Source organism: Mustela nigripes, chromosome 4, assembly GCF_022355385.1.
Source record: "Mustela nigripes isolate SB6536 chromosome 4, MUSNIG.SB6536, whole genome shotgun sequence".
Classification (NCBI taxonomy): domain Eukaryota; kingdom Metazoa; phylum Chordata; class Mammalia; order Carnivora; family Mustelidae; genus Mustela; species Mustela nigripes.
The window spans coordinates 150,629,942-150,645,601 of NC_081560.1; the positions used below are offsets into that span (position 1 = coordinate 150,629,942).

The following is a 15,660-nucleotide window of genomic DNA, read 5'->3' on the forward strand; positions in this document are numbered from 1 at the left end:
CTGCTTTGAAGCACATAGATTCTAGACCCGTGGCCGAACGCTGGCCTGTTGATGTGGATTTTTAGGCTTTCAGGTGTTTTCCAAAAATGAGAGCATTGTAAAGCCCACACATTTCCTTAGTAATCCAGATCACTAGCTTTCTTGGAAAGCAGGAACAGCTGATATCAGTGAGTTTGTAGTTCCATATGCCACTGCCCAGTTTCAGTTTGGGGGAGCACTCCCCGTGGCCAGCACCTGCTTTACTCCAGCACACCCCACACTGCAGCCTTTCATCCCGACTGACCCCTCCTGCTCGTGGCACCAGCCTGGCCCCTGACAGATGGAACTGGCCCACTCAGGGCTGACTTGTTGTCTCTAAGTGACGTGTCTTCTCCCACACACAGTTGCCAAATCTCACAATGCTGCTTTGAATTTGATTGTGCCAGGCTCCCTGTCATACCTCTGAGGACCTGACCCTCCATGACACAGGGTTCTGAGATTGGCCAGGAAGGAGCACTTGGGATTGTCTCCTGTGAACCCTTTTGCCAGCCCAGCTAGGGCCACCCCAAGAGTAGCTGCTGCCCCTCAGTATCACAGAAGTAGCATTTACACTTTACAACCCAGGATTTTTTACTGCAAAGAAGTATTTCCTTGCAAGACAGAACTGTAAACGCATAGCCCACATTGTTACTAGACACAGGCAGAGAAGGGAAAATTCATCAGATTGTGTGTGTCTGCAGGTGAGATCAGGCTCCAGAGGAGGCCAAAACAGCAAGTAGACTCTTCCTGCCACTAGCAAACAGGCAGAAGGAACCAGAAGTGGGCAAATCTGTGCCAGGCCAAGGTGTGTAATGCCGGTGTTCATCCAAAATAACACTCCCCACGAACAGCATATTCTATGGGCTGATCTATACTTTCCCTCACCTCCCAACATGCCCACACTAGGCATTATGCCCTAAGTTACACAGAAGGAAGCTGAGGTTAAGAGAGGGCAGGTGGCTCTCCCTGAATCCCTGGCAGGTACAGGGCTAGGGTCTGATCTCATATGCCCAAGGCAAGTCCCCCTTCTGCTGTCTCTGCTCTTCTCTTAGTTCTGAGCAGCTATCACCAGTTTGCCCAGGATATAGGACAGCCGCTGAGGGCAGGGCTGCCTGACAGCCTGGGACCTCACAGAGCCTGCACTCCTCGGGAATCTTGCACACTGTCCTTCTGCCCACATGCCCCCTTCCCATGAGGTGTGCACTGTAGCCCTCGGGGCCCTCCTCAATCATCACTCCTCTGTAGCAGTGCCATCTGTGTCCCCAGGCACTGCTGCTCTCAGAGGGTCCTGTCACTTTGGCAAAACTCTGTAAGTGGAAAGCAGGGTGATGGGCTCAGATTTTTGAGCAGAAGAGATGTGGAGTTAAAGGATTTTGCTCTGTCCAGTAACTGCGCCTTCTGCTCCAAGACCCCCCACCCAATTCCTCAAACAGTAACCACCACTGGATGAAAATGAAGCACAGACTAACATCGGCTTGAGGGAGCTGCATTTCCTACACAAGGGGCCATTGCATCGCAGCGGTTGGGTGGCATGAGGACCCAGATCCCCTGGAAGGGAGACTGGTCCTTCTGGATGGAGAATTTTCTTTCTGGAGAAGAAGTTGTACAGTGGGCCGCCCAGGGCTCCAGAGAGAGGAGCTCCCCAAGGAGGCCAGGAGGAAACCAGCAGTGAGGAAGGGCAACCCACTGACCATGTGACTGACAAGGTCACACAAGTGGACGTGACTGCCCTGGGGAGGGTCAGGCTCTGGGAATACCCCCTGCTGTTCAGCACAGGCTCTTTGGGAGAAATCCGACTCTACTGACCAATATTTATCCCATGTGTCCTTTTCATGCAGCAATCCTACTTGTGGGATTGACCCAGGGAATCCTGACCCATGCCCACAGAGAGTGAGCCTCACGGTGTTCACAGCCTGCTGTAGCCACGTTAGGAACAACCAGAATATTGACCGGGGAGACTGGTGAAAGAAACTTCCTCCATCTGTAGAATGGAATATGTGCTGATGGTTGGGGAATGTTACATGCTGCAAGACCCCATTCATGTAAAAACATCCTTGGAAAGCATATTTAGATAGCTCTGTATAGACATACGATGAACTGTCTATGGTAGTTATCTCGGGCAGACAGAGGATGGGATGAAAGGGGAGCTTGATCATGGTAGATGGATAGCAGCTACCCACGTTGGTGGCAAAGGTGTCTCTGCCCAGCACCGTGGGTCCTGCCTTCCCCCTCTGGGGGCTCCTGCCCCACACAGCCCGCCCTGCCCTCTGCACACAGTGCAGCCCTGCTCGCTGGATCCCTGAGGAGAGCCCTCCTCTGCCCTGGGTCCTGCTACGTGCCACCACGGACTCGCTCTGGGCCAGTCACAGAAAAAAGAATGACAAGGTGCCCCCTCCAGCCTTCCTCCCTGACACAAAACTCCAAGTCCAGCCAGCACACACACAGGAAGGATGAATCTCCAAACCACCGTGCCAAGAGTACCAGAGCAAGCATGATGTTCAAACACGGTGTTCGTACCACATGAGTCCACCGAGAGGATGTTTTAAAGCAGCAAACTAGCCTATGGGAGAAAAACTGAGAAGGGCAGTTGCCTTCAGGATGGGGGCAGGGGGGCAAGGATCGCCTGGCAAGTGATCTGAGGGGTTTTCTGGGGTCAGTGGTAAACTCTTTGTCTTCCTGAGATGTGCATTTACCAGAAGTCATCAAATGATACACTAAAGTTTGCTGCAATTTAAAAAAGAGAACTCTTAACAAATATCGGTGTAAACAGTGAAATACATACAGAATGATGGGTTTTGGGGATGAGGTAGCCTGATGCCTGTAACTGGTTTGAAACGCACAAAAAATTAAGATGCACTGTGTCTGTATTTGTGTGTGGGCATAGATGGGTGTGTTTGCAAGACACAGAGAGAGCACTAGATAGACAAAATTATAATGAAATATGGTCAGATATTAAATATGAACTGTAAAACCCAGGTAGTGGAGATGTGGTTGTTCTTGTACTGGTGTTTCCACTTTGCTGTAGGTTTGGAAATTTCCTTCACAAAGTCCGAGAAAATATCAAAGTACTGAATGGTAAAAATAAACAGTGACACAGCCAAGGCAAAGTCATAGCAGGTGACTAATGAGAGGGACAGACCAAGGGCTGTGTGAATCCAGAGGGGCCAGTGAATCAGGGAAGGGGCAAGGGGCAGACTCCTGGGAGTGAGGCCTCAAGGGAGGGGTGGACTGAACCCGGGAAAGTGGACAGAGGGGCTTGCAGGAAGCCCAGTGTCACCCCGTGCCCCAGCCTTAGAGCTGAGGGAAGACCTGCCTGGCCTTGATGGGGGCTAGGGACCTCACACTCTCAGGCCAGGCTGGGGTTTGGGAAGAGGCTTGCTCAGTACCCTCGGGCCCTGTGTAGGAGATGCCAGCCTGAGCCACCACAGTGGAGAAACTATGAATCTGTGCTCACCCTGCCAGCTTTTCTAGGTGCTCTGGCCATGGGATTTATTCACCATGCAACGACCAGTCACTCACACAAGTCACACTAACACCAAAGACCTACACAGGATCGGAGGGCACTGAGCCGAGGATGGGCTGGAGACCAGGCAGGAAGGAAGGCTAGCAGAGGCCTCTGCCTCACCCTGGAGAGCACCCTGAGGGGCTGAAAAGGTCCTGAGTCTCATGCTCGTCCCCTGTCTGCTTCCCAAGGCTCCCTGACCCACTGATTTATTTCAACTGACAGCCTGATGAAATGCCTCCTTTGATTTCATTTGGGGTCCAGGATCCTGCCTTGAGCTTGGCCTCTCAGTGACTGTCACGTTGTGGCAGCTTCCTCAAGAGGGCAACAATTGAAAAGGTCAGAACAGGAGTGCTGAGTTAAGCTGTCAGTGGGTGTGCGGCAGGCACCTGTCACCCCGGCCTGGCCACCATGGGGGACGGACGATGACTGCCATTTGCACCTGCAGTTTGACAGGCTGCTGCGACGCCATGGCCTGTGCGTGTCTAGGGGACATAATCAGAGAAACGAAGCTGTCAGGTCAGCTACACAGCTCAGTGCTTTAAACCAGAAGAGCCTACTTGCGTGGGGTCTCTTGCCCACCTCCCTCCTCACGCAGCAGGTTGGTGCAGAAGACAGGAGGAATCAGAGAGTTGCGGGCCCACAGCTTATTTGGCTGGAGATGCTTTCATCAGGGATGATTTCCCCACACCCTCCACACATGGCCTCAGCCCTGGGGTCAGGGGCACCATGATGATGGGAATATTAGTACCACTATTCCTGCTTAGGGCTGACCAACTTCTAGACCCTGTGCCAGTCCTCATAAAATCCCCTGGCCTTCCATCTCACATCTGCTCATGGGTGTTATTATTGCTACTTCTGGGAGACAAGAGGGGAGCACACAGTTTTTTGTTCCGGGTGGCACGTTCATGGGCAGCACAACCAGATGTGAACACAGGTCTGTCTGACCCCATGGTCTGTGGCAGTATGCCCCTACAGTTAGGAGTGCAGAGGCCAGAGCAGGCCTCTGGGTCTGCATCTGGCTAGATCCAGCTCAGTGCTGTTAGCAGTGGAAGAAATGTGCTTCTCCCTCCACTTCCGCTGTACTGATCCCCAGTGGGCACACACAGAGCCCATTACAGAGAGGGGGCTTCTGTCCCAGTAGTCACTGCATAGGAGTTCTCACCAGACTGACACAGAGACCCCTGGATGGGGAGAGGGCACCCTTGTGAAGTTCCAGTTGTGAGGGAGAGGAGTTTCCCATATAACCACTGGATGAGATGTTAGCTGTATCTGTATGGATGCCTTCTGTCTGGCTGTGTTCCCAATATGACGCTGGCCATTGAACTGTGTCCAATTCTTTAGTCATCCATTGAGATAATGTTTCTCTTCTGCACGTTGCTGATGTGGTAAGTTACACTGATATTTTAAATACTGAATCGGACTTGTGTTGTAGGAGTGGTCACTAATTATTCTTGTTGTGCTGTGCTTTTTATATATTCTCAGATTTCATTTTACAGTTCTCTGTTGAAGGTTTGTAAATATATATTTTTTTCTTGTTATGTATTCCATTTTTGGTTTTCAGGTTTAAAAAAATTACCACATGAAACTTTTTTGGTAGTCATTTTGCCGTATGTGCATATGAAATAATTGTACTATTTTAAACTTATGCAGAGAGGCGTATGTACATTACGTCAAAACCCAAAAAACAGAGTCACACACATACCTGCACGACGGTCCCTGGCATGCACACCTCACAGAAAGATCTACTTACTTCTATAACCCATGTACCTTTCTCTAAACCACCCCTTGCATACACACACTACACACTCACAGTGCACACATGCTCCCACCGTGTGTACCATGCAACCAGCACGTACAACACAGCCCCCACCCCGCCCCGTGTTGACAACAGTGACTCCAGCTCTTACCTCCTGCACAGAAGGAGGAAGGCTCCACTTTTGTAATATCAATACAAGACTTAGCTGCGAGCTGGAATAGAGGGAGGCGGGTGGCAGGTCAGGGATCGTAACGGGGGGTTGTGGTGAGATGTCACCCCATTCCCTTTCTCTCATCCCTCACTCACTTTTCCTACAATGTTTCGTAGTTCCTTAAATCCATTGTCCACTGAAAACACGTGGTCTGGGCTGTCAGCAATCTCCAACAGCTATAAGACAGAGGAGGTGCCTGGGGCCCATGGCCAGAGGTTGAGGACACAGAAGTCCCCATCCCAGGAAAGAGTCTCTTCCCTCAAGTCATGTTAGACTCCGATGGCTAGACTCTGGCATTGGCCAGCAGCCCACCCTTCAGAAAGGGAACACCCTTCCACCAGCACCACTGGCAGCAGGTTTTACACACTTGTCATTTGTTTCTGCAGTGGCTATCTGCTGTCCAGACACTAGTGGTGGGTTACATGTCCATCCTCATGTAACCCTGGGAAAACTGCCTATGAAAGCTTTCTCCATCTAGGCTCACAGGTGGCCCCTGGTTACCTGCTTGGAATTACCTGGTCTTTCCTATAGTCTTTTACACCAATGGTGTAAACAGTGGCCCCCAGTCTCCGAGACTCTTCAGCCTAAGAGAATGAAAGTGTTGAGTATAAGTCACCAGCTATGTGGAGCAGAATACTGGTAACAATGGATGCGACTCACTTCGAACTTGGTATCCTCAAAGGGCTGTGGCAGCAGAGTTCCGTCGGTCAGAGAGAGAATCACGATGGGAATCTTTTTCCCTGCAGAAGCAGCATGCAGTGGCCTGATCAGTAAAGGCCCCCAGGGTGACTCTCCACAGGCTGCTGGAGCACCGTGTTGCTCCGCACACTTCCTCCTCCAGAGGAAAGGCCCCCCGACCCGAGCACCCACCATCAGCGATGTCTGGAGGGCTAGCAGCCCAGCCCTGGAGGGAGAAGGGCCTTAGCCAGCCTACATTATAGATGACAGCGCTGAGCCTCCCTCTGGCCCTTCCTACTGAACCGTCACTATGACCAGACGTACGACCCTTGCTCTGAAAGGTAACTCCAGCTACTTTACTGCACAAGCATCAGCCTTTCAGTTGAGCAAAGGGACGGACAGCCAGACTCGACTGTACCAGATGTCCCGCAGGGCAGTGGACAGCCTGGCTCTGGCTCAGGGCAGTGCCCTCAGAAAGTCCTGCTCTTTCTGCGCACCTAGGGGTCCAGAAGACAAGGTGGAGACTCTCGGGCTGTGGACCCCATGGCCAGCTCAGTGCACTTCCCCACCAGGCCCACACTTCCTTCCCGGCAAGGGCTGTAACCCTGCAGTCTAGACGAAGACGGTTCTGAGCAGAGGACAGCCTTTTCCAGTGCTGGGGACACAGTCACAGGATGACATTAGCCAGAGGGAAGGAACCGAAGGGAAAGGAGCCAGGGCCAGAAATGTGGTGGAGACAAAGTGTGTGCAGCAAGGGTGAAATCCAGCGCTTTTTTTCTGAAAATGGAATCTTGTCTTCTCTCAGCCCCCTAGCTTTTTTGTTTTCTTGTTCAGGCAGCCCAAGTGTAGTTCAAGCACCTCTCAGTTACCACGAACCTAGAAGGTACATGTATGGCCCCATGTTACTCTGAGACACATCACTAGGGATGGTTTTCATCCTCCCTGCACAGAGGAGGGACCCATGGCCCAGAGAGGACAGCACCTTGTTCCAAGAGTCAATGATAGTAAGGTCAGTGATAGTAAGTAAGACGAGTGTCTGCACCAGACCTCCCTGAGGCTCAGGCCTGCTCTGCCCCACACCTGCCCACAGTGAAGTCACCAAGCAACTTACCTTTAGTGTTTTCTTGTTCAATCTGCTCATTTGCCTGCAAGGAAATGAAGGAGTATTGGGGGAGGGCAGTGGGAGGACCCAGGAACACTCTAAGAACTCCATAAAGCAGAAATCCTCAGAACTCTAGTTTCAGTACCATTTTAAATCCTTCCTGCATGTTTGTGGCTCCCGAAGGCACTACATTCTGGAGTTGAGCAAGACTGTCACGTATTTCATTTCTGAAAAAAATCAGAAAAGGGGTTGTGGTGGTATGAGGTGTGGATTATTCAAATGAGTCCAAGCTAACCCTCATGCAGTGCTGGTGGGAATGGAAAGTAGTGCAGCCATGCTGGGAAACAGTGTGAACATTCCTCAAAAAATTAAAAATAGAATTGCCATATGATCCATTAATTCCACAATGGGGTATTTACCCAAAGAAAATGAAAACATTGACTCAAAAAGATATCTGCACCTTCATGTTCACTGCAAAATTATTTACAAAAGTCATGATATGGAAGCAACTCAAGTGTCTAATGATAGATGAATGGATAAAGAAAGTTTGGTTTATGTCATCTAGGAATATTATTCAGCCATAAAAACCATGAGGTCTTGCCATTTACAAAAACATGGATGGATCTGAAGTTATTATGCTAAATGATTGAGTCAGATAGAAAAATACATGATTTAACTTATATGTGAAATCAAAAAACAAAACAAAGAAGCAACAATCAAACAAAAAAGCAGGAATAGACTCATTAACATAGAGAACTATCTGACGGTTGCCAGAGGGGTAGGGGTTGGAGGGAGGGTTAAAATGGGTCAAGATGAGTGAGAAAAAAAATCACAGGGATGAAAGGTAGAGCATAAAGAATATAGTCTATGATACTGTAACGATGTTGTATGGTGATAAATGGTAGCTACACTTGTGGTGAGTGTAACATATGTATAGAATTGTGCAATCACTATACTACACTACATCTAATATAACTTTGTGGGTCAGCTATACTTCAAAAGAAGAAGAAGAAGAAGAAGAAGAAGAAGAAGAAGGAGAAGAAGGAGAAGAAGGAGAAGAAGGAGAAGAAGGAGAAGAAGGAGAAGAAGGAGAAGAAGGAGAAGAAGGAGAAGAAGGAGAAGAAGGAGAAGAAGGAGAAAGAAAATCAAAATAAAGTAGCCCCAAGCCATCCTGGAGTCACCTTAGGGGACTTTAACCCTCCCCTCACCAAAATGGACAGATCATCTAAGCAAAAGATCAACAAGGAAATAAAGGCTTTAAGTGACACACTGGACCAGATAGATATCACAGATATATCCAGAACATTCCATCCCCAAGCAACAGAATACACATTCTTCTCCAGTGCACATGGAGCATTCTCCAGAAGAGATGACATCCTGAGTCATAAATCAGGTCTCAGCTGGTACCAAAAGATTTGGGTCATTCCCTGCATATTTTCAGACCACAATGCTTTGAAACTAGAACTTAACCACAAGAGGAAAGTTGGAAGGAACTCAAATGCATGGAGGCTAAAGAGCATCCTTCTAAAGAATGAATGGGTGTGGTGCAAAAATAATGAATACTGTTATGCTGAAAAAAAAAAAAGAATGAATGGATCAACCAGGAAATTAAGGGAGAATTTTAAAAATTCATGGAAACAAATGAAAATGAAAACACAACTGTTCAAAATCTTTGGGATGCATCAAAGACAGTAAGGAGAGTATATAGCAATACAAACCTTTTTCAAGAAAGAAGAAAGGCCTCAAATACACAACCTAACCCTACACCTAAAGGAGCTGGAGAAAAAAACAGTGAAAAAAAAATCTGAAAGGTGGTTAAGTGTAATTTGGGCTTGATATTAAAGGCAGCCACAAGCTGTTCTGAAGCCACTGTGCTGAGTGTCAGCCACTGGCTGGGGCAGGACACAAGCCAAGTAGCCCAGTCATGACCTTCGGCCCTCTGTCCTTGATATTGACAGGCCATGTTCAGGCCTCTTCTGTCTCCCATCTGGTGAGAATATGGTGGGAGATGCTGCTTTGCTAGTCCCATGAGTATGGCCTGGCTTTCTCTGCAATCATCACTGTCTTGGGCACACAGACTTGGGGGACCCCCCAAGACCCAGGGTGAATGTGGGGCACACCCATGGAGGTGTCACTGTAAATCCCACTCACAATGTGATGGGCAGGGTTTCTAGAAGCTACCAGATCCCTCAGGAAGGCACACTATCCTCCAACAGGTAAGGCTGAGTTTTGAAAAGTTGTTCTGCTGATTGATGCTCCTGCTCTGTCCCATCCTCCACTGCCAAAGATCCCTGAGGTTGACATGGTCTCCCCAAGCTTCTTTCCCTTCTGGACTGGTGCTAAAGGAAGTAGCAAGCTGCTTCGTGAGCACACTAGGGCTCCTGAGTTCATGTGCTCCTGAAAAAGGCCAAAGCCTGAAGCGGCTCTGAGGAGTGATCCCTTAGCTGCCATGGGTCTGTGGCCAGACAACTGCTGTGAAGGCAGATCTCATGGGTGGGATGGGGACACAGGAGAGGCTGGGGGTTTGTTCAGGCTAATCTCATATGACGAGCTGGGCTGGCATAGCCAGTCTAGGAGTGTGTGGACCCGAGAAGGCTTCTCACTGTGGAGAGTGCAGGTGTTGCTATGGGGGAGACCTGAGAGCCCCAGGTCCAGCCCCACCCAGCCCAGCCCACCCAACCCAGGAGGTGAGGCCTGGGACCTGGGGCCAGTGGAAGCCACACCAGTCTAGCAGAAGCACTCTCCCCTTCTCTCTCATCAAACACTGGAAGATTTGTATTTTGTGACAGCATCCCAAATATGGGGGAACTCTCATCTCTTACCACTGTCTAGCCCAATAGGCTTCCTCCAGGGAGTGCTGCCCCTCTGGCCCTACTCCCAGCTCTGTCCGTGGGAGGGACACCAGGCTCCTTGTCCCCTAGCAGTCTCTCTTCCTCTTTAATACCTGTCTCAACTCCTTGGAGCCTCTCCATCTCTCTCCTGTTGTCACCCTCCTGGGCAACACTTCTGGGTATTTCTAGCTTCTGGGCCATCTGGCTTCTCCAACATCCAGATGAAACCCCTCTTGGACTATGTCTTCTCAGCCTACTCGATTCTAGCAGGACAGGCTCAGAAAGCACCAAGCAAGGTTCTAGCCTTGTCCTACATTCTCTGCAGAACCCCCAGAGTCACACTTGTATTAGGTAACATTGTCCCCTCCAGGATTTTCTCTGAATGTCAGGGTCTACCTGGGCTCTCAGCCATAGGCCTCCTCAACTCCTAGGCAGTGGGGCACGTTTGGGAAAGCCTAGTCTCAGGTGGAGCTTAACTCCAGTCAAGATTCTCTGGGTTTCTCAGGAGTTGACAGCCTTAGGACCCTGATCTGAGTGTGAGCTCTCTTCTCAGCTGCACACCTGGTCCCATCTCATTTCACATCTTTTCCACTCCTCTGGGTACACTGCCACTCCTGAAACCTCGTTTGTGGAAGACGTCATGTTTTCTGTCCAGAGAAAACCAGGAGGCCCTCCCTAAGCACCCACACAGCTTCTCACATCTGAGCCCTGAGACTCCCACCTTAGAGAAGGCAGAAGACTTCCCCGCCCCAGTGACAGCTCTTCCACAAGAGCCCCCTGTCCAACAGCCATGCATCTCTCTGCCACTTGCCAGCGTCACCCTCAATGGACTTGATTCCTTCCACTCAGCTCATATCCACTCAGGTCTCTCTGTTCTAAACACATAACCACGCATATGCACAAATCTGTGTCTCCACTAATGCTTGGAGCAGCCATCCCACTCCCCGCTTTTCTTGGAGTCAGAGATGAGAGTGCTGTCTGTATGCACTGACATCATGACACCCTTCTCCTGCAGTCTGGTTGTTCTTGCTCACTCTGCTGCTCCTGGCTTCTCTCCATGGTCCTGAATGGTGGCTTTGTGACTCAAACTCTGGCACCCATCCAGTCCTAAGGATATTCACCCTCTCTTTGCTGCTTAACTTTCTCTGTGTTGTGTTCCAATCATTTGTGCCCTCAAGAATCTTAACTTCCTTAGCCAGCTACTCAGAAGCTCTATAACTCCCTTCTTCTAGGTTTTTGGGCAAACTGTTGGCCCCACCGTGGCCCACCTAGGCTTTGGGCATGTCATGTCTTTCTCAATTCTGATGTTCAGGACCCTACTCATGGGCTCCCCTGTCTCAGACCCACCATGAAAGTAAGATCCCCTTCACTGAGACCATCAATAATTTGATGTTGCTCATACTTTCCTCCTTGGTTATGACTGTTTCACTGGCACCTCCACTGGCCCAGGGCAGAGAGTGACACATGACCACAAATCCTTAATGCAGTTCACTGTTTGTAAAGGAACCATACACCTGTTCTGTACCATCCTGGGAGTCCTCACAGCCAGTCTGTTCTAAGAAGATGGAAGAATGCACAAACAAAGAGTCAGGACAGGTGAAAGGTAGGGCTTAGGAGTGGTGATGATCTATTAGCACAGGGTGGCCAATGTCAGAGCAGCTGGGAGTCAGAAAGGGTTTGGGAGCCAGATCTGTGAGTCAGGGTGCACAATGAGGGTAGCGCCCAGCCTGCACTCCAGTGGGCTCCTCCCTGTGGTCTCAGGGAACTCATTTGGTCCCTGGCTCTTTCTGTAGTCCTACCCTCTGAGCCTGCCTTGGGGGTCACCATGTCAACACTTACCTGTCTGATGTGAGTTTCATGAGAGTGTGGCCCTCTGTGGAGTAGGTGATGAAAGACATCCGCACGTTTGGGCTGAGGAGGAAGAATGTGTGTGTGAGAAGTCATAGAAAGAGGCTCAAAATGAAGACAATGAGCAGCCAGGGAGGGGGTACATGACAGTTCCCCTGCTCTCGCCCTAATTCTTATCCTTTGGGGCCCATTTCCCAAACCCCAGAAATTCCCAAAACTTTAGTAAGGAATTCAGAGACCTGTAAGATATCTGGCCTTTCTGGAAGAGTGTGCCAGAATGGCATCTTGATCCATCCTTACCTCACAACACCCAATAGTGTTTTTCTGTCAGTCTGTTCTCTCTTTTTTTCTCTCTTATGTACATGTGTGTGCAGGTGCACACACACACACACACACACACACACACACACACACACACAAACACACAGAGGCACTCACACAGGCAGCTGCATTTACAAGGAGACAGAGAAACACCTGCACACTTGTGCAGGAGGATCTCCCACATGACCTCTCTTCTCTAACATTCTTTGGAACATCATTGTCCTTCCTTTCTTGCCTGTTTTCCCCACTTCTTCCCTCCTCCTTTCAAAGAAATTATTTTCCCTCTTGGCAGCCATTCATCTACATCCCTCCTGGCCTGTATCCCTACATCTCTACATCCCTCCAGGCTTTCCTGCTCCTGGCCATTGTCTTCTGGTATGCTGACTCTCATTATCCTTGGCTAAATTGGTACCATAGGTCTCTAGCTGAATTCCCTACTTCTCTTGGCTCTTGTTTCCACTCATTTTACCCATTTCTGTCAGACTTTTCTTCCTAATACACAACCTTGATCATGTCAAACCCTTCAACAAGAACTATCTGTAGCTCCCTATTGCTCACAACATGAAACCTAGGCCACATGGCATGGCACTATGAGCTATTATGGCCTTGGCTCCAAGCCAACATGCCCAGTCTCATCTCTTAGTCCCCTCTTGAGATAACCCTACTCTGCAGCCAAACAGACCACTCATTTCATAAGAAGTATTCTTGATGGTTCCTGTTGCCCTGTCTTTCCCATCCATCAAAACCTAGTTGATATTGCCACATCTTCTGGGAAGCCATCCTTGAATTAAAATTTTTCCTTTTTCTGTAAGCTTTCATATAAGTCCTTTGCCTTTTTATTTTGGCCCCTGATGCCTTTAACCAGGTGTTTAATTACTGTGTTACTGGTTTTCCTGTTTCCTAATCTGTTAGGTACTCAGGGCATATTACCGTGTCTCCAGTAATATGGCCTGATTGTCAGGCAGGAGCCAAGTAAAGTTGCTGAGACCCTTGGAATCATTGTGATCTCTCCTTTCTTGCTTCAGAACTTCACTCTGGGCTCTGTGTTCTTGACTGGAGGGATTCCCATGCCCACTGAGTCTAAACAGCTCTGTAATATGTCTGGCAGAAGGAAACAACACTATTAACACAGAGAAGCCATACTTGTCAAACTTATTGACCAAATCTTCCACCATGTCATAGATGTCCATCCAGTTGTTGTTCACACTGCCTGACCTGAAAATGAAGAAACTCGAGTCAGAGAGATGAGTCACATCTTTTGTGTAGGAATAGTTCCTGTCCTCTCTGCCTTCCTGCAGGACCTTTAGCAAACTCCTCACCTCTACTCTCCTCAACATAACCAAAGCCTGACACACATCCTCAGTGACCTAGTGGGTCTCCCTCGTAGTGACTTTCATCAGTGTGAGTTGTGGGAAGGTTGTCTAACAGTATCTGTATGCTTGGGCTGAGGAACTTCAAAGGATGAGGGACTTGTGGTAGCAAACCAGGATGTATGGTCATGCTAGGTGGGGTCGTTGGACAAGAAACAAGGGAGGATTCATTGGTTGGTAAAGTCTCCAGTGATTCTGATTTGTTGGCTTTCCTGGTTGCCATTGTCTCTCAGATGTCTGCTCCTCCCCTGCTCCTTGAAGGTGTCTGTGGTTGGGCTGGAGGCAGAGCTCTTGGGCACCACATCCCAACAAAATGCTCCTGGATTTTCCTTTATATCATTCCTTTGCCTCCTCTAGGCTATATCTAAAACTATCAGAAGGTGGTTTCTAACGAAGTCAGGATTGTCATTCATGGAGTATGTATATAATAGACACTTTACAAGCTTGATTTCTAACTCCAGAACAGCCCTATGATATCAGCAGTATTCCCATTTTACAGGTTATGGCATTTGCCACAATATTAATAGTGAGCATGGATCTGAATGCAGATCTATCTTTAAAACCCATGCTCTACCCATTACACTAGGCAGATCAAGGTGACTCTGGTTGAGTAAGAAAGTACTAGACTCTGACAACCAACCCAAATGCAGACTTCTTTTTAGAAGCTTCCATGTTAAAGTGCAAGACAACATCCTTAATTAATGGAAACCCTGTCCACTCTCCTTCTCATTACTTTTCTCTCCTGTTTTCCCCCTGAGTGAAGAGGATATTTCAAAGAAGATTTATAGGAAATAAGAATCTTCAACTCACCCACCTACTCTGGAGAAGTTTCCAGTTTGTGATGATTTTGAAGAAAGGTTTAGACTCCAGAAACCTTTAGATCAACGTGAGTGCTCCTGGGCAGTGGAAAATACTGCAGGGACAATCAGGCCACTAGGAAGGAGGCAATATGGAACAGCAACTATGTGGGCTTCCAGCACACAGAGCTCCAATCCTGTTCTAGTGTCTCACTCTTAAATGAGAATGAAGAGCACCAGCAGACGTTTGAAGACATCTCCATCATCGAAGCTTGAGGCCAAAACACACTAATGATATAACTATGCTGGAAGAATGGAAAGGATGGGGGGAAGTCATGTAGAGAGCCTAAGCTGTAAGAAAGACAAATTCTCTCCCTCAGAAGACAATAGAGAGTTAGTAAATCTCAAACAGCAACAAACAGCATCAGTACTAGCATAGGATTAGAAACAGCATAATACTAGACAAAAAAATCTGCAAAATGACAGATAAAAAACAAGACCCAGCTACTTGCTGCCTACCAGAGATTTGTTCAGGTTTAAAGATACATGTAGGTTCAATATGAAGGGACTGGAGGTATTCCATGCAAGTAGAACATAAAAAATTATAGTTACACTTATGTCAGACAAAATAGACTTTAAGCCAAAAAATAGGAACAGAATCAAAGAAAGTTATCATATAATGATAAAAGGGTAAATACATCAAGATGATACAAAAATCATAAATATATACATACACAACAAGAGCACCTAAATATATTAAGCAATATTAACAGATCTGAAGGAAGGAAAGGTAACAACACAAAAATAGCAACTTTAATACCCTAGGTTCCAGTGATGGGTAGATCATCTAGACAGAAAAGCAACAAGAAAGTCTTGGAATTGAACCATACTATGGCCAAGTGGACTTAAAAGACATATATAAAACATTTCAATCAACTGTTGCAGAATTCACATCCTTTTCAAGTCCACACAGATTATTCTCCAGGATAGATCCTATGATAGGACACCAAACAAGTCTTAGCAAATTTTTTTTTTTTTTGGCCTGTGGTAACACAGAAAATTTACATTCAATTTAGTCTTTCAAGTGCTTTATAAGAAGCACATCACTTTGTCTTTACTGAAAATTTTTTTTTTAATTTTTTATTTTTTATAAACATATATTTTTATCCCCAGGGGTACAGGTCTGTGAATCACCAGGTTTACACACTTCACAGCACTCACCG

At 47.9% G+C, this 15,660-nt stretch overlaps 1 protein-coding gene across 1 annotated transcript in view; it reads right to left on the bottom strand.

Moving 5' to 3' along the window:
- The window catches only part of ANTXRL (ANTXR like), a 61,138-nt gene that overhangs the window by 14,231 nt on the left and 31,247 nt on the right, over positions 1-15,660 (bottom strand). The window contains exons 2-9 of the mRNA XM_059397689.1: positions 13,414-13,485; positions 11,941-12,012; positions 7,416-7,497; positions 7,280-7,313; positions 6,151-6,230; positions 6,006-6,074; positions 5,586-5,666; positions 5,431-5,491 (exon numbers count right to left, since the gene is read on the bottom strand). Of these exons, the coding sequence (XP_059253672.1) occupies positions 5,431-5,491; positions 5,586-5,666; positions 6,006-6,074; positions 6,151-6,230; positions 7,280-7,313; positions 7,416-7,497; positions 11,941-12,012; positions 13,414-13,485 (551 nt within the window). The remainder of the gene's footprint in view (positions 1-5,430; positions 5,492-5,585; positions 5,667-6,005; positions 6,075-6,150; positions 6,231-7,279; positions 7,314-7,415; positions 7,498-11,940; positions 12,013-13,413; positions 13,486-15,660) is intronic.